The sequence below is a fragment of the Neopelma chrysocephalum genome, unplaced genomic scaffold (genome assembly GCF_003984885.1).
Source record: "Neopelma chrysocephalum unplaced genomic scaffold, ASM398488v2 Primary Assembly neopelma1_119, whole genome shotgun sequence".
Taxonomy (NCBI): Eukaryota; Metazoa; Chordata; class Aves; order Passeriformes; family Pipridae; genus Neopelma; species Neopelma chrysocephalum.
The window spans coordinates 3,036,620-3,056,431 of record NW_020897781.1 but is presented as its reverse complement, the minus strand read 5'-3'; the positions used below and the strand labels follow the sequence as shown (position 1 = coordinate 3,056,431).

Below are 19,812 nucleotides of genomic sequence, written 5' to 3'. Positions count from 1 at the left end.
GAACCTTGAGCTCATACACGTTCTCTCATTCATACAGCAGAAGGGGGATGCTGTTTTTGAGCATGGCTGGACTCTCCACCCTGCTGCTGCACAGCAGCTTCAAGTTCTGGGCTGAAGCCACTCCAGCCTTAACTACCTCAAAATCCCTGGACAAAGAGGAAGACAGATAGATGTGCATTTACAACAACGTTATTGCACAGATATAAAGCATCACTCTGAATCTCCAATACTCAACTCATGCTCATTCTGCTCCTGGAGCTTCTGCTCTGCCTTAAAGGAAGCCCTGGGCTGTGTGGATACATATCTGAGGAGTCAGGGGCTGCTGGAATAAGGAGCTGGTGTGGAACAGGACAAGCCTGCAAGTCCTTATTCCAGTACTATATGGAGAGTAGAGTCACCAAGGTCACAAGGATTTTTCTATATGCAAGAACTGCAGGATTTGATCTAAGCATCTGGTATGAGACAGCATTTTAAAGTACATATGTGGGCTGGGTGTTATATTTTTTGCAAAATCATGGCCCAAAATCAAGCAAAGATAAACAGGTCATAAGTATATTTAGGCTGGGAACCAGAAGAGCAGCTTCCATTTGGAGGAACTGGTGGTATTAAGACAAGGCACCAGAAATTTCTGTACACATTTTTCCAGACTAAGGAGAGTGGGAATGGGGATCCAAGAGGCCTCATGGGGTACCAGGGTTATCTCAGAAGTCTGGGAGGATGATTCATAAATGCCACATGCACCCAGAGCTTACTGTCCCCTCTTTCCTGAACAGGCTCTAATCCAAGGACCTTGGAAATTTGACCCAAATTTCCTATCATAGCTTGATCCTTTTAAATTCTCTCCTGAAATCAACACACCCAAGGGAACCAGCACTCTTTGGAGCTCAGCTTCACGCTCACCACATCCATCTAAAGACCAACCACTGCATTTTTGGGACTGTGCATTCTCCTGAGCTCATCTTCCTCCTCCTCTTCAGTATGTCTCAGAAAACACCCGGAGGTGCCATTCCCTATGTGTGTTACGTATGTAAGAAATGATGAAACCCTTCCGAGCTGCACTCCCATGTTGGATCACTCCTGCTCCCTGCTGGCACATCCGCCTTCATCGCTTTCCTCCTGCATCCCAAACCCTGTCAAGCCAGGTTTGACTCAAGCTGTCAGTCCCACCAGTGAGTTCTCTGTGTGACCTGCTGTGGTTTTAATCTGCCTCCAGAGGGTTCCAGTTGTGAGTCCTGGTTTCCCTGGGCCGCTGCTGGAGCGGAGTGGCCGTGTCCCCTGGACTGCCATGTGCTCACCCGCAGCGGTGACACAACCCTCTGCTCTCGCTGCAGAGTCACAGTTACAGCAAAATCAGCTGCTGATCCCCAGGAGGCAAACACTGCCAGCAGACCTCTGTGCTGATAACCGTGAGCCTCGGAAAATGACTCAGGCTCCCCTTCGTGACACAAAGTATTTAAAAGATAAGGAGCTGATTGATTGAGTCATATCTCTCTGCACTCAGGAGGGCCCTGTTCTCGAGTCATGAAATTGTTACGTGTTGTTTACATGAGGATTTGTGAATAAATGAATCAAACCCTCTCCCCTGAAGCACGTGGTGCTGTACTACGCGCTGTTATTAATAAATCAATAATTTTCGTGAGAGAATCTTGCAAAATGTGCTTTCTGGAGAGGTCCCCCTGGAGCTCAGCACATCCAAAAGCAGGTTTGGCATGAGTAGGGTGTGCAGCACAGCCCTGCTGGAGCTGGGGAACTCTTGAAGGGTCGGTGACAATGTTCAAGGCAGAGCAGAAAGCTGTGATACCCAAGGGATGCAAGAGGAACATGAACTTTGGCTTAAAAACTCCTACTGTAAACTTTGCTAGAGATAAAGGAGCAAAGAACTCCCCAAATCTCTCTCTTTGAGAACCACCACTGCTTTCTGGACTTGCTAAACCTATCCATGACTTCACAGCCTCTTTTCAAAAGTTAAAGGCTTGCCCTTGTCTCCCTTCTGAACATCTGAGCTGTCCCTGCCCCCGTCCCCTCCTTGCTGTGCACCACAGGAGGCTGCCAGGGTCTGTGCTGCCTTTTTCACACATTCAGGGCACATCTGACCCTGGGAAGGACCTACACAAAAATGCCCATCCCACTTAAATTCCCAAAACAGGATTTAAGCAAGGCTTCAGTAATGCTTGGAATGAGTTTTCCTGCGGTGAACGGAAGAGTGAAGCTGTGTTTCCAAAGCCAGCACTATAAATGGGCACTGCATGCTGACCAGATCCCAGCTAAAAGCATTTCACTGCAGAGGTAGTGGTGCTCAGGCTCACAAAAAGGGCATGGAGTAAATCACCTTCAAGTCATCTATTGCCATGAAGGCAATACCACCACAGAAGGTTGTGAGGGGAAAGGATCTGACATGCATATCTTTGTTTTTGGTGGTTTTGGTTCCTGCATTGCAGCCAGTCACGTTCCCAGCACAGTTCCCTTTTGCTTTGAGCTTGTTGCACTTCCTACTTTCCTGCCCAGCACCGTCTCCCTTACACATGCAACAGAGGAACCTTTGTGTGGTGGCAGGTTTCTTTTTTTTTTGCCTGAGATGGAGATTTATACTCACAGCTTGTCTTGCACAAATTTATTTCTTACAAAATTTTACAAATCAAGTTTAGAGAGTAGCTGAAAATGTCAGCTTAGTAGGAGGCTGATGCACAGGGAGGATCAGGGGGTTCTGTGAGCTAAGAGCAGGGATCTGTGCTGTGAGGATGATTAAGCATGTGCAGATGCTTAAGGATCAGGAAGCAAAAGAATTGCAACGGTCTGTTACCAGAATTGTTTGGCCTGACAGGCAATAAGGAAACCACTCGTTGCTATTTTGGATGGACTAAAAGTGAACAGAAATGGTTACACCATCGCTCTCCCAGGCTTCTGTGCAATTCCAAATCCGGCCCCTGACCTGAGTGAACCCAAGCTGGGCTCTGAACCCATTCCTCTGGGAAACCAGTTTGCCTGCCTAGATGTCCTACCTACATCACATCACTGGTGACATCAGAGCTGTAATTCGTCTGAACAAAACAAACGTGAGCTGCCAGAAGGACTGATCTCCTCATGGGACAGCTTCCCTTCTGCTGTATTGCTCTGAGGGTAATTTCAGTGGATTTCTGAAAATTATTGTGTAAAACCTCCTCCTCGTACTGAGCGGGACTGTGGCAACAAAATGGATTAACTCTGCAAAAAGCAGAGATTGCTGGGTCTGGCACACAGATGCCCCTTGGAGTCATTAGCCAAACTCCAGTGGGTTATTAAAGGCTGCTGGGCTGCAGGGAAGGCAGGATCTGCCTGTTGGGCTGAACGCTGCCCTGTGTGTTCCTGCAAACACGTTACCTCGGGCGGAGCTGAACTTCCACATGGAAACCTCTGCGAAGCTCCAGGGCTCCTTGCAGGGCTCAGATTTCTTCCTTACAGCAGAACAGTTCAAGTCTGAGGCTGCCTGCATATCACCAGATCAATACATGCATTTACCTGTCAAGAACAACTTGAACAAAAGACTGACAAGCATAATTTGACAATTAATGGACCTCAGCAATTATTCACCTTTCTGCAACATGGTGAGGAGGTAACAGCAAGCCAGGGCCTGGGTTGGAGCAGAGAAATTCCAGCACTAGATCAAGTGCAGCGTATAAAGTTTAATTTACTTCAACAACTTGCTCAGAGGAGCACTTTACTCAGACCTGACAAAACTATTTTTTGTTTTTATAGTTATAGGGCTGCCCTAACCATGAAATATGTGTCCCTGCCAGCCCCTCAAACACACCCTGCAGAAGATACGGGTGAAAATGCCTGCTGGAAGAAGACAAGAAGCAATATAAATAAAAATTAAAGTCCTATAAATTAAAGTGGATTCTGTGGTGATCTTGTGCAAAGGGAGAGAAAAAAATTCTGGGGGAGAAAAAGAAATTGAGGACTTCATTATTTTTGGCAAGACTTCTGCACCTTTGCTTATCAAGGGATTGTCATAGGGAGGGGATTATTTTATACGCTATAAAAGTTCCCTCCCTCTTCAGTTCTCCCCAGCCCAGGCTACCTTCTTACAGTCTGAGGGGCCTCTTTATGGGATTACACTTCGACTTTTTTTTTTTTTTGCCTGTGGTATTTTTAAAAGACAGTTTTATCCAGTTCACCACCGTGCTCAGTGCTGCTCTGGGTATTGCTGCCCCCTGCAAGTCGGTCAGAGAAGGGACAGGCTCAGTGCTGTCTGCCCGGGACCGAGAGGGGAAGGTGTCAGTGGTGACCCTGATCCCCTTCCCATGGCCGTGATCTGGTGAACGCTTTGAGCTGGAAAAAAACAGCCCTGCAACTCTGGTGACGCCACCACTGCCCTGGGCAGCCTTTTCAGTGCTTGATAGCCCTTCTGGTGAAGAAGTTTTTCCTGATATCCGATCTAAACCTCCCCTTGTGCAACTTGAGGTCATTTCCTGTTGTCCTATCACTTGTTACCAGGGTGAAAAGACCAAACCCCACCTGGCTACAACCTCCTTCCAGGTGGTCGCAGAGAGCGATAAGGTCCCCCACTGAGCCTCCTTTTTCTCCAGGATGAGCACCTCCAGCTCCCTCAGCAGATCTGTGCTGCAGACCCTTCCCCAGCATCCAACGAGCTCTGCCAAACCGGAGGCAGGAGGAAGATGACAGCCGTCTCAGTTATTTTTCAGCCCGTGAAGTTTAGCTGCTCTGAGCTATCCTGGCAGCAGCCCCCCGCGGGACTCCCCCGCTCCATCCCCGCTGCCTGTCCGCTTCCCCTGGCTCCAGAGCTATGAGGGGCAGACCTTGCGGTGCTCCCCAGGGGCCGAACCGCATCCCCCGCGCTCCGGGAGCGGCCCCGGCCCTGCCCGGCGGTGCCCAGCAGGCGGCACTGCCCGCCTGCCGCTCCGCTCCCGCTCTGCTCCCGCACCGCTCCCACCGCCCGCCGCTCCGCCCGCACCGCTCCCGCACCGCTTCCACCGCTCCGGTTCTGCTCCCGCACCGCTTCCACCGCTCCCGCACCGCTCCTGCACCGCTCTCGCCCGGCTGGGTGCGGGACTACCCTGCGCAGGCCTGGGCCCCCTCCCGCCCCTGCTCCCCCTCTTAAAGTGAGATTTTGGGGCTGGGGAGGTGGGAAGGCGCTGCAGGATAAAGATGCTGCTCTTGGCTGGCTGCGCTTTGCCTTCGCCCTTGTGAACGGACAGACAAACACACCTTTAAATAGAAATAACTGCAGGTAAAGGAAATGATGGGGCACCAACCAGGGAAGGTACTGGCTCTGGCACTCCTTCTCTGGTCTCCTGTTTTGTCCCCCTGTTCTCCAGCTGTGCTCCAGGAACACCCCAGCCTGGCTCCTGGAGCGATGTTGTGGCTGCAGGGATGCTCACTGCAGTCCTTCCCATCTCAGCCCAACAGAAAAAAATATTATTAAGAACAGTTTATCCATGTGAAAAACAGCTCCCAGCGATCCTGCCAAGGTTAGTGTGAATTGCTGAGCTGGTGCTCTGCTGTGAGCCACAGCTGGGTCTCACACACTGACCTCTTCCAGGCATGCAGGACACCTTGGGGACTGGGAGCACCCAAGCCCTCCCTTCCTATGCTCGTCTCCCTGCCCTCTCCAGGGACACATCCCACCTGTCCACTCATGTGCTTGCTCCTCACTTAACTGGAAAAGGAAACCATGGACTTTTTCCAGGTCAAACAAGATCCACATGTGTATGAAACCTGGGTAGGGATTTAATCAAAGCAGGTTTGTACATGCAGCGTTTAGCTTGGTCACCACCCTTTGACCAGCCACCAGGCCATCCTACATGAGGAACGGGGTCTGGGTAGTCTGTTCCCCAAGCATGAAATTCCAGGGAAGAATCATTGTTCTGATCCAGGGTGAGTGCTGCAAAGAGATGTCTCCTCCTCCTAGCACCAGTCTGAGGGTCTGCTCCAGTGCAGGGCTGGTGTTGCTGAATGTGCTGCTCCACCAGCAGTGACCTGGCTGCTCTGGGGATCACCTGCACGGCTCTTCCTTGCCTAGCCTCTCCTGGGGCACTGAGTGAGGAGTTTCTGAGTGCTCTACCCATTAATGGATCCTTATGAATTCCCCACTGCCAGGCCCAGCACGACAGAAGGATTCACTCCCAGCGTGGGTGGGATGCTGAGGCCTCCGAGTCCTCCATGTCACTTCATCCTGCCCTGCTGTTAACTCTCCTCAGAGGTATCATTGTGGGAAGCAGAGCAATTCTCCAGTTCCTTTGTGATCCCCACTGAGCATTGCTCCACTTTGATTTTCTTTCTTCCTCTCATTGACTTCTTAGCTCCTGTAAACAGCAAGATGACAGCAGGAGTCAACCACAGAGCAATGGATTTACACTTACGGAGTCAGCATGGCCTCATCCCAAAATAGGGACAGTGCAGGAGGAAGCAAAGCTCAGCAGAGGAAAGACCAAGAGAAACACCTCACAAGTGAGATGTGTGGATTAGCCAGGGGAGGCTGTTGTCATCCTGGACACAGAAACAATGTGTAAAGCAGAAATAGGCAGAGAACTGACCTGATGCAGGAGCATACCTGAGAGGGTACCCAGACCAGCAGGATGTATTCCTTGTATTTTCCCCCCTTCCAGTGTGGTACATGGCCCACACCATATGCTGAGAGAGGTGTTATGTCTCTCCATCACCCCATTCCTAATACAGCTGCATTCAGTCCTCACTCAGGACATCTCCATCCTGTCCTAGAAGGTTGGATGTGTCTGCCCTGGGGTGTACAGGGCATCTTCCCCCCATTGCTCTGAGTGGCTGATTTTGTAGAGCAAATCCTCTTGTCACCCAGTTCTGGTGGTGTCCCCCGAGTAAGGGGACTCCTCCAAAGGCTGGGCTGTTAAACAAGCTCCTTTCATGTTCCAGCAGCAAACCTCTCTACATTCATAATTGGGTCAACACTTCCCTGTCTTTATGGCTGGTACAGAGGGGGTGAGCAGCAGGGTTTGTCTGACAGAGCACTTTTTAAGGCCTGACAGACAAAGGTCTGTCTTATCCTTACCCTTATCAGGAGCAGTTTTCTGCTTATTCACCTGTAGGAAACACGAGTACAACACATTCCTCTGTCAGCAGGGAAACCTCCCCAGCCACACTGGGAGATCAACAGAATGGGCAGAAACCTTTCTCTGCATGTCAATACCTCACCCCTGGGAATTTGGCCTTCCCAGTCACTGCCTCCCTGACCTGCTAAGCAAACACAGCTCTGTTAGCTTAGGTGCTCAGGAGTGCTCTCCTGGTCACCCTGCCCAGGCTGCCCTGGCTAACCATTAGCAGGGGGCTCCTCCAGCTGGAGACAAGTGTTGCCAAAACACAACACAGCGTAGCATGTGCTCGGCAGAACCCTCCTCCCCTCTGCCCTCAGTTCCCTCATGCTTTTCTCACAGGAGCCTCTTGGGAAGCAGGAGAAACTGTGATCCTGAGCTGATGCCCCGAGGAACTCCTCCTCCCTACCTTTCATCCAAAGATCCTGTCCTCTTTTTCTCTTCTTCTGCTGCACATGAGCTTTGTCTTTGGTGCAAAAGTATTTCCCATCAGCCTCGGCTTCTTGTAGGATATCGTCTTCATATGGGGCAGCCCCCTATAGCAACAAGAACAGTCAGTCTACAAACTACCCTGGATTTCCCAGGGAGCTAGTGGCATTGCCAGGGACCTTTGTGATCATTCCTATGGAGTGATGACAAATGCTATTGTTCTTAAACACTCTTGTCTAGCTGGAAAGAGTGATACTTCTATCCCTCAGCAACAAGTTGTGTAACAGGGTGGGAATGAGTTTTGGCACCTAGTGCAGGAAGAGCCATCACCTTCTGGAGGGAGCTTGGGCAGGGACAACCTGTCTTATGCCTCTTGGACCCAGCAGCCTGATGGCTGAGGAGAACAAACAAACCTCGCTGTCCGTTGTGTCTGGCTCATCGGATTCCTGCTTCCCAGATTCAGCATCGTTGTCATCTAAGGAAACACAAAAAGAAGGGCTTTTTTGGCTGGCAGGAGGCTTGACAAGCTCATGAGCAGATACAGAGCCACTGGTCCGTGCTCTGAGAGCCACTGAGGCAGAAAACAGGTTTAGCAATAAACTGTGTTGCAAAGCAGAGACACTGCGAGCTTAGTGGCTTGGAATGAATGTTTATGGATGATCCAACAGGACTCTGTTGGGAAACCAGCTCCCAGTAAAGGTGTATCTGTAGGACTTTGCTACACCAAGGTTGCATGTGCTGCCCCTACATCTGTGGCTACGTTCAGGTGGGAAGCTGAGGGGTATTTAAACCCCAGACTGCACCTTCCCATTTTAGCCCCAGGTGGGGAGAAGCATATTTTTCACACATTTGCTGTTGGTGTTGGTCAGTGTCTCTCAGCAGGAAACATGTGCCAAGGAGCAGAGGAAGGAAAGGCAGGGGAGACACTTCCCTGCCCAGCAAAGGATTTTGCTGCACGTAGACCCCAAGGCTGCAGAACCCCAGACACAAACCTGCACACACCCGACCTCTGCACAGAGTGAATCTGCACGAGTTGTGGGCCTGCACCCACAGCAGCACACCTGGGCTGGCCATGGAGGGCAGAAAGGGCTGGGGACAGGGCTGTGCCCTCTTCTGAGGGGCAGGGGCATTCCAGAAGCTCAATGCTTCTTGGTCATGACACCAGGTCTGGCTGGGGCAGGGCTCAGCGGGGCAGCCTCCCTGCCCAGGTAGGAGAGAGACATTGCTGCTTCCAGGCACTCCTGGAGTCCCTGTAGCCTGATCCCATCCTCACCTTATCCTTCTGCAGGTTAAGGTTGACTAGAAAGTGCAGAAGTTTTTGTGTCTTGTTTCCTGGGCTTTGTGTCAACCTTAAGGTGAGAACTGAAGAAAGTCCTGTATTCCCACACCCAGAATGTAATCAGCTGAAATTCTTCTGCCATGATGATATCTCCTTAGCATGTAAATCACAGAGGACTCCCTTTTTTTTTTTTTCCACTGTGAAAAATCCTGTTCCAGAGAGTGTTCCCAAACCACTCTGACACGCCCAGACCAACTAATCCAGGAGAGCTCAACTTTCTGGCCAAGCCAGTAAGACTGGTACTGAGCAGCTTTCAGCAGACGTGCTTCCTGCTCCGATCCCCATGGCTGCTGCCTCCCACCCACCTGGACAAACCTGGCACCCGTGTCCTCTGGTGGTCAGGCAGGGAGAAAGCCTTGAAAGGGCTCTTATGGGGGATGGAGCAGGGAAAAAGCAAAAGAGCATCCTGATCTACCTGCTGCAGGTACCAGCATCCCTGTCTCCATGCTCAACCCTGTGTGCTGTACCAGCACAGGGCATGCATTGGAGCAAGGAGACAGACAGGGATGGTTTTCCAGTGTTGGTCCTGCAAACCTCTTGCGTTTTCCCCGTCTCTCTTGGAGATTTCTTGGGTAATGCTGGAGTGGGTTTTGCCAATAGGTTGGAGCTACATTGACCTCTTTAGCTCCTGGGAATTCCATGCCTCTAGGCATGGAGAGGAGGGTGCTCTGCAGGGGAGCAAGGGCACCCCATTGGTGGCTCCTGACCATGCTAGGCAGCAACACTGGGCTTTTCTCCAGAACAGCTGAAGTTACTTTCTCCCTATAGATACTGAGCCTGAATTTTGGACATCTCTAGGGTTGAAAACTGAGCTCTCAAGGGCAGAAATGTGAAACCTGAATTTTCCCTTAATGGCCCAAAAATGTTGGGAGCCAGGAGCACTTGGGTCCCTGGAAGGGTCTCTCCTGTTGGGGCGTTTGCAGGTACGTGCAGAGCCCAGCACAGAGCTCCGGGCTGGGAGATGCCTTTGCCAAAATGCACCTTTTGCTCTTGCCTTCTCAAATGTCACATTTGCCTGGGGCTTCTTACCTGGTTCTCCCTTCTGTGCACTCACATCCCATCTCACCCCAGACTCAGGAAGGGCCTCTGGGTTGCTCGGCGTGGAGTTGTTTGTCAGATGTGCCCGTGAGAGCGCGAGCTGTGGGATACAGGGAGCACAAAAGCTGTTGCCACCAGGCAGGAGGAAAGGATTGTCCCCAACCCTTATGTACGACACTCATGGGGATGAGCATCATGGAGGCATTTCTGTGCACTGTGGTGTGTTGCAGGGAGCCCAGCACACCTCCTGCACCAGCCTGCAGGAGGGGGCACAGGCACTGCCTGTCCTTGGGCTCGGATGGAAACCCCACAGGCACTGGAGGGGAGACAGAGAATGAGAGCCCAGGCTGAGCAGCTGTGGCTCTGCCATGTGCAAGTTGGCTTCACATATATCGAAACCATCCTCCTAACAGTGGTCACAATGGTGCCAGCAGCAGTGCTGGACACCCTGGGGAGGGGAAGGGGCCACAGCTGGTGCCAACACGAGCTGTACTCACCACAGCTGCATCCTCTTCCTCCTCCTCTTCCTGCTTGGCAGCACCAGGCAGTGCCCGGGTGGCACTGGGCCAGTGGTAGGGGAAGCGCAGGTCGTCCCGCTGTGCCCTGTGTCTCCCACTAGGGCCGCGGGCTATCAGCTCAGCGGGGCTCTCCCTGGGGCTGCCGCACCCCCGCAGCTCCCGGCGGTGGTGCCAGTCTGTTTCCCTGCCACGGCCGGAGTCTGACAGATCCAGTGGCGTGTCTGCATCATCATCCCTTGCCTCCTTCACCTTTGCTCGGAGCTCGGGGCGGTCTCGGCTCAGCCAAAGCTCCTTCTCTTCCTTCCCATCCGCGGCATCCTCCAGGAAGGACCTTTCCTCCTTGCATCCCGCCGCGATGCTCAGCCACGGGGAGAGGGGCCGCTCCTCAGGTGCGAGCTTGGTGTCTCCCTCTGCCCGCTGGCCTGGCTGGCACTGCTGCATGAGGAGGTGCTGCAGCCGCTCCCGGTGCTTGAGGAGGTGCAGTTTTTCTTCCAGGTGCTGATCCCTCACGTACACCATGGTGGCGGGGAGCTTCAGCAAGGCTGCGTGATCTTCCCAGCCGTCGCGTGACCGTGTCCTGCCCTCGGCATCTTTGGTCCTGAGCAAATGGCTGGAGAAGATGCTGCCGTCCCGCTCAGCCGAGGTGCAGTGACTCGCCAGCCCCAGCTGGTGCAGGGAAAGGTGCTTGTGGAGGAGGCAGAGCTGCTCTCTCCGGGTGGTCAGTTTTAGGTTTTCGTAGGATGGAGCAGCCTTGGGGGAGTCCAGTTTGCTTGCTGTTAAATAACTAAAAAAAGCAATGAAAAACCCCATCACATTAAGTAGAGGGTTTTCCCGTGGTTTCCTAGCCCTGTAGGGTATGTACATGGTCTGTCCCACTCTTTCTGTGCCCTCTTGCAGCTCTTGGCCTGTGCATCACACTTGCCTTTGGGTGCTGTGGTGGGGAGGAGGGTCCTGGTGGCCAGGGGGTTCAGGCAGCAGGTCTCCTCACTGCACACTCTGCAGGAAACCATCCCTATCCAGCAGCAATCCCCTGTCCCTGGGCCACAGCAGGTCCAGGCAGTGGGTTGAGTGAGGGTGAGGATGCAGTGACCACTCACATCAGCACTGCTGCTGAGACATCACTTTTCAAATCATGCCTTACAGCCAGCAGCATCTTACCGACCCTCCTGGGCTTTCTTAGTGCCTTGGTGGGCCTGAAGACCCCCAGGACAGAGGAACAGCCCACCCTGCCCTAATATCACTCAATGGGAGCCTTTTACAGCCATGCTAAGAAGGTTGGTACAGTGCACGAACCTGCCCTGTAAACCCAGTCCCTGCTATCGCTGGTTATTTCCCTTCCATGAGTGCAAGCTTTTCCCAGGAATGCTCAGCAGAACTACTCCCACTCTGGAAAACTTGCTACAGATGAACTCACTAGCCTTGCTCAGCCTTCTGTGTTCCTGAAATCCATGGGGAGGATAAGCCTGGGAAGTGCTGAGCCCTGTAGAAAAGTCCATTAGAATAGATAAGGAGGAGCAGGGATTCCTGCCTGTTGTGGGACAAGTCCTTCTCCTAGCTGGAGGTGGGGGCACCTGGTTCACTTTATGGGTCTGTCTGAGAAGCTGGAATAATGAGAGGCTGAACTTGTTGGGCTGCATTCCAGTCATTTTTTACTGGTATAAACTGGGAGATTCCCCCCTCCCCAAGGCTGTGGGAGAAGATTGGAGGGGAAAGTGGACAAACACAGTGAATACTGGCCATCTGTCCCAGTGGGACAGTGCCTTGGGCCATGGATCAGGCCCACACCATGACCCAGGAGCTGGTACTCACGCTTCAAGGCTGGGGCTGTGCTCGCGCTCCGGAGGGAGAGGAGTCTTCCTCGCTGGTGGTGACACTGCTGTCCCTGAAGGACTTTTTTCCAGGAGACAGGGCCTGGAACCGGGTCTTACCAGGGCAATGGTTCCATGCAGCTGGTTGGAAATCCTCTGGGATGCCTGTGGCAGAGGGGAGAAAGTCCAGGTGAGCCATTCTGCTGTGCACCCCGAGCTACAGGGAGCCCAGCTGAGCTGGGATGCATCTCTTCACGAGAACAAGACAAGCAGCTCCTGAGTGCTCTGTTTGATGATTCTGGTCAACAACTTGACCAGATTTTTATTAATTTTTATGAGGAAATTTCCCCCTTCTGCTTTCTGGCAGGATCTACTGCACTCTCTGTTTTTGGGCTGCACTGATTTGTAGAGCAGGAGGTCTTGTGTCTCTGCTCAAGTTAAGTCATGATTCAGTGGCTTAACCAAGATAAGACCCTGCAAATTCCCTAACCTTTACTCATGTAAGCTCCTGGCACACACAGGTTTGGTGGGTGTATTTCTAGTGGAGTACCTGGTTGTGAGGCCAGGACATCATCATCTCCATCAGCTGTCATGAAAGGCTCACCACATGTTCTGACTTGACTTTCCCCTGCCCACCTGGAGATGTCACCAGCCCTTCCTGCGATCCCTATTAATTATCCCCACAGCCTGCCTGCAGCCTTACCAAAGCCCCTTTTCACCTGCTCTTTCAAGTTTTTTGCGGAGGTCAGGTAAGCAAAACCTGTGCCAAAACAGAAGCGCCTGTGTGTGGGTGTGTATGTGGGCTTGATTTCCCATGACCAGGAACAGGGCTCCAGATCCTGCAGTCTCATCTCCCAGCACCAGTGTCACCATATCACTCAGCAACCCTCAGCTGGCAAAACTCTCTGTGTTTGTGTTTGCATCAATGCACAAAATGGCAACCACTGAACGCCAGGCCCTCTGAAAATACCAATATTCATTATGCTGCACATGGAGAGACACCTGTATCTGCTCTTGGGCAGGGCTGCTGTGATGTGTTTGTTCCTGGTACCCACAACTCCCACAGTTTACACGTTCTCCAGGCTTTTCCAACGTTCACTGTGCTCCAGCTCCTTGCTCACCCAGGTAATGGAGAGCTCAGGATAAGCTACACTGAAATGTGGCTCAGCACAATCTCCCCAGCCCCTTCATTCCTCAGAGGTTTCCCTAGCAAGACATCTGAGAGAGGAACCAGAGCAATGGGCAGAGGACTCAAGGATGCTGGATGTGTTGTCATGAAGGATAAACACAGGAGCAAACATGGATGTGCATGTTCACATCAGGGACAGGAGCCTGTGCCAAACTTCACATGCTTTGCTTGCAGCAAGTGGCAATTTCTGCAGAGAGAATGCACCTGGCATTTGGTAGGTGCCCTCCTTGGCACTGCCCAAGTCTGGTTAATTGTTTCACCCTCTGAGTGCCTCCTACTCTTTCCCTGTCCCAATCTGCTTGTCTTGATGCAGTTCAGATGACCACAGCGCTGGGAAGAAGGCCTGAGGACATCGGACCACCTCTGACAACTCACCATTTCTGCAAGGCTGACTTCTTGGAGGACAGTGCCTGGAGAAGTCCTGCTGCTTGGAGAGCTTCTCTGTGCTGCAGGCTTTTCTGCAAAAAAGACACAAACAGTCACCCAGAGCTGCTGCAGCCCTGCCCTGCAGTGTGCTGGAGTTTCACAGCCTCCCAGGAACCCACTGGCTGGTACCAACCACCTCTCACTGAAAACTTTGAGTCAAAATTTCCTTTTGGCTCAACCCAGCACCTGATTGAATGTTCCCTCCATTACATGTGTGGTTGGGCAAGGCAACAACATGGTCTCTGCATGAAACAGTTGGTGGATCCACACTTGCACATCACTTGTGTTACAGTGAGGGCACCCAAACACTCTTTTTCTCTAATGCAGAGCAGTGTGTTTCTCCTTTGATGTGCATTTCTCCCCCAGCACCTGTTCTGCCCATGGCAATGTCCATCTGAGATGCCAACATCTTGGCCTTTGCTCTCCAGACCCTTTCCCAGAGCAGTTTTGCACCATGACTCTGTCACTCTTCCCATCCCCAGGTCCCTCAAGGGTGGCAGGAGCCAGCAACACCCACCTTCTCCCAGCTCAAGGTCTGCCACATCACGGTGGGCTTCTTCTGCTTCCCTGTGAGCTGCTTTCTCGGTGCCAACATTTCTGCTCACTGGGGACAGTAAAGGCAATGGGGAGCTTGGCGTGGAGCTGCTTTCTCTGGAGGTGACTCCTGGGTTCTTTGCCCTGTCCCTGTTGAAAGGAAAAGGACATGAATTAATGGGAAGGGGTAGGAGTAGGAAGGTTTTGGAGCCACTGTACTGGGAGCTCTGAGCCTGATATACAAATACATATTTATGTGTGTATGTGGATATACTGGATCCTCAGACTCACCTCCTTCCACTGAAGCTTATCACCAGCTCAGCTGCAGTCTGGAGCATGGGACAGAGCCAGCACGACAGCTCAAGGTCTGATTGCCCCACTTGGCTGTGGGTAACGTCGCAGGATGCCACGACGTTGGGTAAGCCAGGACCCAGCTGTGACTATTGCAAAAGCCCTGTGGGAACCTGTATGTCCCTGGCTGGGCTTTCAGCCTGATGTAGGGGTGGATTCAGCATGAGGATGTGGTGGCTGTGCTCTGTCACCATATCAGGATGGAGGGGCTGATGCTCTTGATGACTCCAAGGGAATGACTAAGTCTTGGAGACACATGTTTATGTCGTGGACAAAGTCCTGGCTGAACTCTGATGCTGAGACATGGATATTTGTCTGGAAATCTTCCTATCCAGCATCCCAGGGGAGAGCAGAGCAGAGCAGGAGCACTCATCAAGCCCTGCCCAACCTACAGCTCTGGAATTAGTCAGGTCTTGAGAAGCATTTGGGGAGTAAAAGCCAGAGTTTCTCTTTAAGTGGATGATGTTCCTGTGCTCCAAAGAAAACACATTTCTAAACTAATTCCTCACTGCTAATTCCTCTGGACTTTAAACCCTTGAGGAATGAGCTGATTTGTATATATTGGCCAGCCTGGCAGGTTACTTGGCTTTCAGCACAGTGCTCTGCTGGGATACGAACCTGTTGGTGCTGATCTCTTCTCCCTCTTTAACCGCATCACAGTTCCTTGTGTGTCACTCTCCTTCCTCCAAAACACAGCCTGGCTGCTGCAGGAGGGGAGCTGGTGCCATGGAAGAGCCCAGGTGGAGGTCCATGGCCAAGCTGAGCAGCCCAGGACTTTGCTTCCTGTGAGTTGTACCCCATGAGGAGGAGAGGGGTTGAATACCCTTGTTCCCCAGACACTGAATCCTTGGATGCAGGTTAACAGGGGAGCGAGCGAAGGTCAACAAGGGTTTTGAGACTATTAGGAATGTTTCAATGTCTAATATATACAGGAATCCACAGGAATTAGATGCTAAAATACCCCTGAGGATACTGCAGTCTGGACATAGCCCTGCTCAGCTGTGGGGACGCCCTTGTCCTTACTAACAGCCCTGAGAATGAATAAAACCCAGGGAAGCACTTACTCCAGGCTCCGGAGCTTCTTCAGTTCTTCCTTGAGAGTTTTGTTCTCTTCCCTCAGGCGATTTGTCTCATTAGCTGCAGGGACAGAGGTTGTGCTGAGGGTTCAGGCACTGCAAGGAGAGAGCTGATACTCGCCACAGCTCACTGGGGTCCCCGAGGGAGGAGGAGGGGGGAACGACAACAGGTTTTGGAGAGATGCCGAATTTCCTTCCTTCCTTCCTTCCTTCTCTGAAAACGTGCAGGGACTAAGGGATAAAAGGGAGCAACTTTCTGGACTGGGTCTGCTTGCAGCTCATCCAGCTCAGGGGGAGAGCGCGACCCAGGTGCAGCAGCAGCCGTGGTGTGGTGGGTTGGACACAGCCAACATCCTGCCCTGAACACTGCAGCCACACCTGATGAGCAGGTGCTGAGTTAGGGGGAGGACTGAGGGTCTCGGGTGGGATCAGGCAAATTCCAGAGGGAGCTGAGAGCACCCAGCAGGTGGGTGCTGCAGTGAGGAGGCCGCGGGTGAGCATGGGCAGGGTGGGTGACTGCCTTGGCTTGCTCCTGCTCGAAAGCAGCACTCAGGAAGCAGTGGCATAGCAGGGGAGATAAACCAAGGGCTTTTGGCACCTCTCCATCCCTCCTAAATGCCTTATCTCCCTTACACCCAGGACCCTCCCGGGGTCAGCCCAATCCCCAGGGAAAAAAACCCACTCTTGAGCAGTGCTGGGAGCCCTGCCAAAAACTCAGGAGAAGATCCATCACACGTGTTGCTTGATTTCCATTTACCCATGCTGAGCTGCTGCTGTGACTTTCCTGTCTTTGCCAGAGTGTTGCTCCTGCCATGCCAAATGCATCTTTTTCCCTTGCAGCTGACATGGCCTGGCATCTCTTTTCTGGAGGCACAGAGGGCTGCAACCCCCAGCTCTGCTGCTTCGTTACCTCTCCTTGGGGGGGTGTGGCTGACATCCACAGCTCTGCTCCCTCCCTTCTCCCCATCCCCAAACCCCTTCTGGGTGCCTGGTCACCATGAGGGCTCCTGTGCAAATATCTAGGAGAGGCATTAACTGAGCAAAGTCTGAGCCAGCCAAAGCTGAGCCTACAGCAGGCAGTGGTACGTACAGAGGATGAAGATGTGCTGCAGGCTCTGGAAATGGGAGGTCTCATACTCATTCTGCTTCTTTTTGGCCAGCTCCTGGGTGACCATGCATCTGTCACAGAGACCTGCTCGCAGCCTGGAGGAAGGAAAAACCCCGGCCAGCAGCTTGTTACCACACGGTTCCCATGTGGGAAATAAGCTCCTGCCCTCCCCACAGAGAAGTGTGAACACCCAGCCCATCACCCCAAATTGGTGAGAGGGGTTATCGCTGGCCCTTCCACTCCCCTAGATCTAGTCCCACCATCATGAGCTTAGACTCCTGCATGTGCTCAGACTCCTCCAGCTCTCCCAGCAACTGAGTATGAGCAATACAGAGGTTCCTGTGCTACACCCCGCTCCTGGGAAGACAGCAAATTCCAAAGTCTCCCCCTAGGATGCTGCAGTTGCTGCCACTAAGCAGCACCCTATTGAAAAACAAATCTTACCTGTTTTCTAACACCTTTACATTTTCTTTAAGGACCTTTTGTTGTTCTCTTAATTGGTGATTTTTAGCAAACAGCTCTTCAATTCTCTGAGCATCACTAATTGAAAAAACAGAACACACAAAAAAAGGAGGTTATTGGATTTCTCCCCAAAATCTGTGGCTCCATCCACAGCGTCCTTTTGCTTGTGGGGCAGGAGGGGAAACAAATGTGTTAGAGCCCAGATGCTGCCCTGTGACACCTCCCTTGGAATTAGGAGCTTGCTTCCTCACGGTTTATTGCTTCCCAAGAAAATAATTGCAGGCTGGCACGAGCATCACTTGCCAGTGGGAAGGCGAACTGGAGGTAGGTTGGGATCACACCAAGCCCTGCCTGTGCTGGGGACTTGTGTGGCAAAAGCTCCCGAAAGGTTTGAATTTGGCGGAGCCAGAAAGGCAAGCAGTGCTCTCTAAATCCATCGGTTTTGGAGGAGAACTCAGGAGGTCTGAAAATGAAGCAGTGTAACCAACCCTCCACCCCCTGTCCCACCGCGGCGTGGGTGGGGTGGGCTCGGCATTGCTCACCGGCACTTCTCCGTCGTCAGCTCCGTCAGCTTGCTGTGCAGACCTGGAACAAGGAACAGAGGCAGAGAGGTGGGTGTTTGTTGCCAATCCCCTGGCACTCAGAAACAAACTGCAGCGATGGAACTTCAGGAAGGTGCGTGGCTTTGCAGAAATCTCATCGATTTGCAAACAGTATTTCCGAGAAGGAATAACACACTGTGTGTGCGAAACACCACCACAGTTTAATAGAACTGGAAAAGCTGTACAGAATGTGAGCACATTTTGTATTCCGAGTATTTAATGCATCTGCATTTGCCTCCCACCCCCCCAGAAGTCTGGTTTAGTTTTGTTTCTACTTATTTCTTGCTACAGCGTACATTTCCCAGGTGGGCAGTATTTTACAGCTCTCAGGGTTGGAAAGCATCTTGGAGAATATTTACAGCTGAACGAGAACGGCTTTGGTTGATGGATCTGCAGACGTTACATCCTGTCAAATACATTTTATGCAAAGTAGATGTAAACATGTGGTTTAAATTGCTCAACAGCTTCCTCTAACTCTCACACGGCTTGAAATTACACAAGTGAAGAATGAATTCATAAGCCAGAATCCTCCAAAAGTGCTGATGTTTTGTTCATAATATTGATATTGGGAATTATTCTAATAGGAAAACAATTGTATTTGGCATTTGGTTGCTTAACCTAATGGGTTTTATTTTAATAATGTATGACCTGAGGAATAATTTATTCCCTAGAGGAATAAACTATCCAACCTGACTCTAATGTTTTCTTTAACAGAGCTTCATCTCCTGCTGCTTCTGTCTTATAGATTATTGCATCTCTCTGTTTTCCCTTTGATCCTTCAGTATCCAAATGTACTCCAGTCCTCGTTGCTTGGAGCAGATGCCCAGCAGGTGTGTGTGTCACCTCTGCAAACCTCCCAATTCACCTTTAGCACAGACCATGGCACCAGGAGCAGGAAAGGAGCCAAATCCCCCACAGCTAATGCTTGGAGCAAGTGGGATTCCCATGGGGACTGAGCACCGCCGTGGCTTGCTCTCCAGGAGCCTTGGGTGCTTTCTTCTGCTCCTCCTCATCATCCAAAAAGTTACCGATTTTCTCAGTAAACCTTGTTCTCCACTGGTGAGAGGCACCAAGGTGCCATCAGAAGGGGTGCTCCCCTGAGGGCCAGGCTGTGACCCCACGCCCCAATCCATCCCCATGGGTGATGCTTGCTCAGCACTAATCCCCAAAGCTCCACACCTGCTCCTCCTCCCTTCAGGTTATTTGAAAGCAAACAGATCAAGGTGCCATTACACAGAAATGGACCTTGGCCAGTTTTTCATCAGGCATCTCGTGTCTCCTCACCTTGGACCTCTTTCTCATGGATTTCCTTGAGCTTGTTCAGGAACTCTGCAAAACTCTCCGTGGTCATGTTCAGGGCTGCTCCTGCAAGAGGATGTCCTTTTGTTTCAAATTATTCAGGTTTCAGCCTAAAACAGAAAGAAAAAGTCCAATAAAAGAGATGAGTCTTGTGCATGTGGTGTTCTGGGGCAAAGCCCAAAGCTAGGAAAGGAAATCATTTGCTAAACCATGAGATGCATTTTTGTCCACTCTGCCTCAGCTCTGAGCACAGCAAAGAGCATGTCTTGGAAACTGGGAGAACTGAAAGCCCAGCTGGAAAATCAGGCTTTTCCTCTACCTGCTGAGCTGTTTAAATTGCATTTCTCTGGGATGAGGTGGGGCAGGACATTTTCTTGAGGATAAAGAGGGGACTGCAGGACTTGTGTCAGGAGCACATGGGGACTGATGGTGGGAAAATTCACAGCAGCATTGGTGCTTGACCCCGATGGGCCCAGCAGGAGATGGGTCCATGCATCACTTCTCCCTCTGGCACCATACGCAGTTTCTACAGAGGGAACACGTACCACTCAGCCACCTCACTGTCATCACCC

At 51.7% G+C, this 19,812-nt stretch overlaps 1 protein-coding gene across 1 annotated transcript; it reads right to left on the bottom strand.

Moving 5' to 3' along the window:
* Nucleotides 1-5,828: 5,828 nt before the first annotated feature.
* On the bottom strand, nucleotides 5,829-19,292 carry RBBP8NL (RBBP8 N-terminal like). The gene is made up of 13 exons (XM_027697512.1): nucleotides 19,226-19,292; nucleotides 17,882-17,924; nucleotides 17,322-17,417; nucleotides 16,860-16,972; nucleotides 15,758-15,830; nucleotides 14,326-14,492; nucleotides 13,758-13,840; nucleotides 12,195-12,358; nucleotides 10,365-11,169; nucleotides 9,859-9,967; nucleotides 7,904-7,965; nucleotides 7,471-7,597; nucleotides 5,829-6,302 (listed from the first exon to the last, which is right to left on the bottom strand). The coding sequence occupies exons 1-13, from the start codon at nucleotides 19,290-19,292 to the stop codon at nucleotides 6,184-6,186; spliced, it is 2,028 nt and encodes a 675-aa protein (XP_027553313.1). The 3' UTR covers nucleotides 5,829-6,183.
* Nucleotides 19,293-19,812: the final 520 nt, after the last annotated feature.

What these genes read in the sequence shown, in the direction of transcription:
- RBBP8NL (XM_027697512.1), bottom strand. Translation starts at nt 19,292, where the DNA reads ATGACCACGGAGAGTTTTGCAGAGTTCCTGAACAAGCTCAAGGAAATC. An exon ending in CCATGAGAAAGAGGTCCAAG is followed by an intron (nt 17,925 to 19,225) that starts GTGAGGAGACAC and finishes TCCTTGTTCCAG; the next exon opens with GTCTGCACAGCAAGCTGACG. An exon ending in TGCACAGAAGGGAGAACCAG is followed by an intron (nt 7,966 to 9,858) that starts GTAAGAAGCCCC and finishes GTGTTTCCTTAG; the next exon opens with ATGACAACGATGCTGAATCT.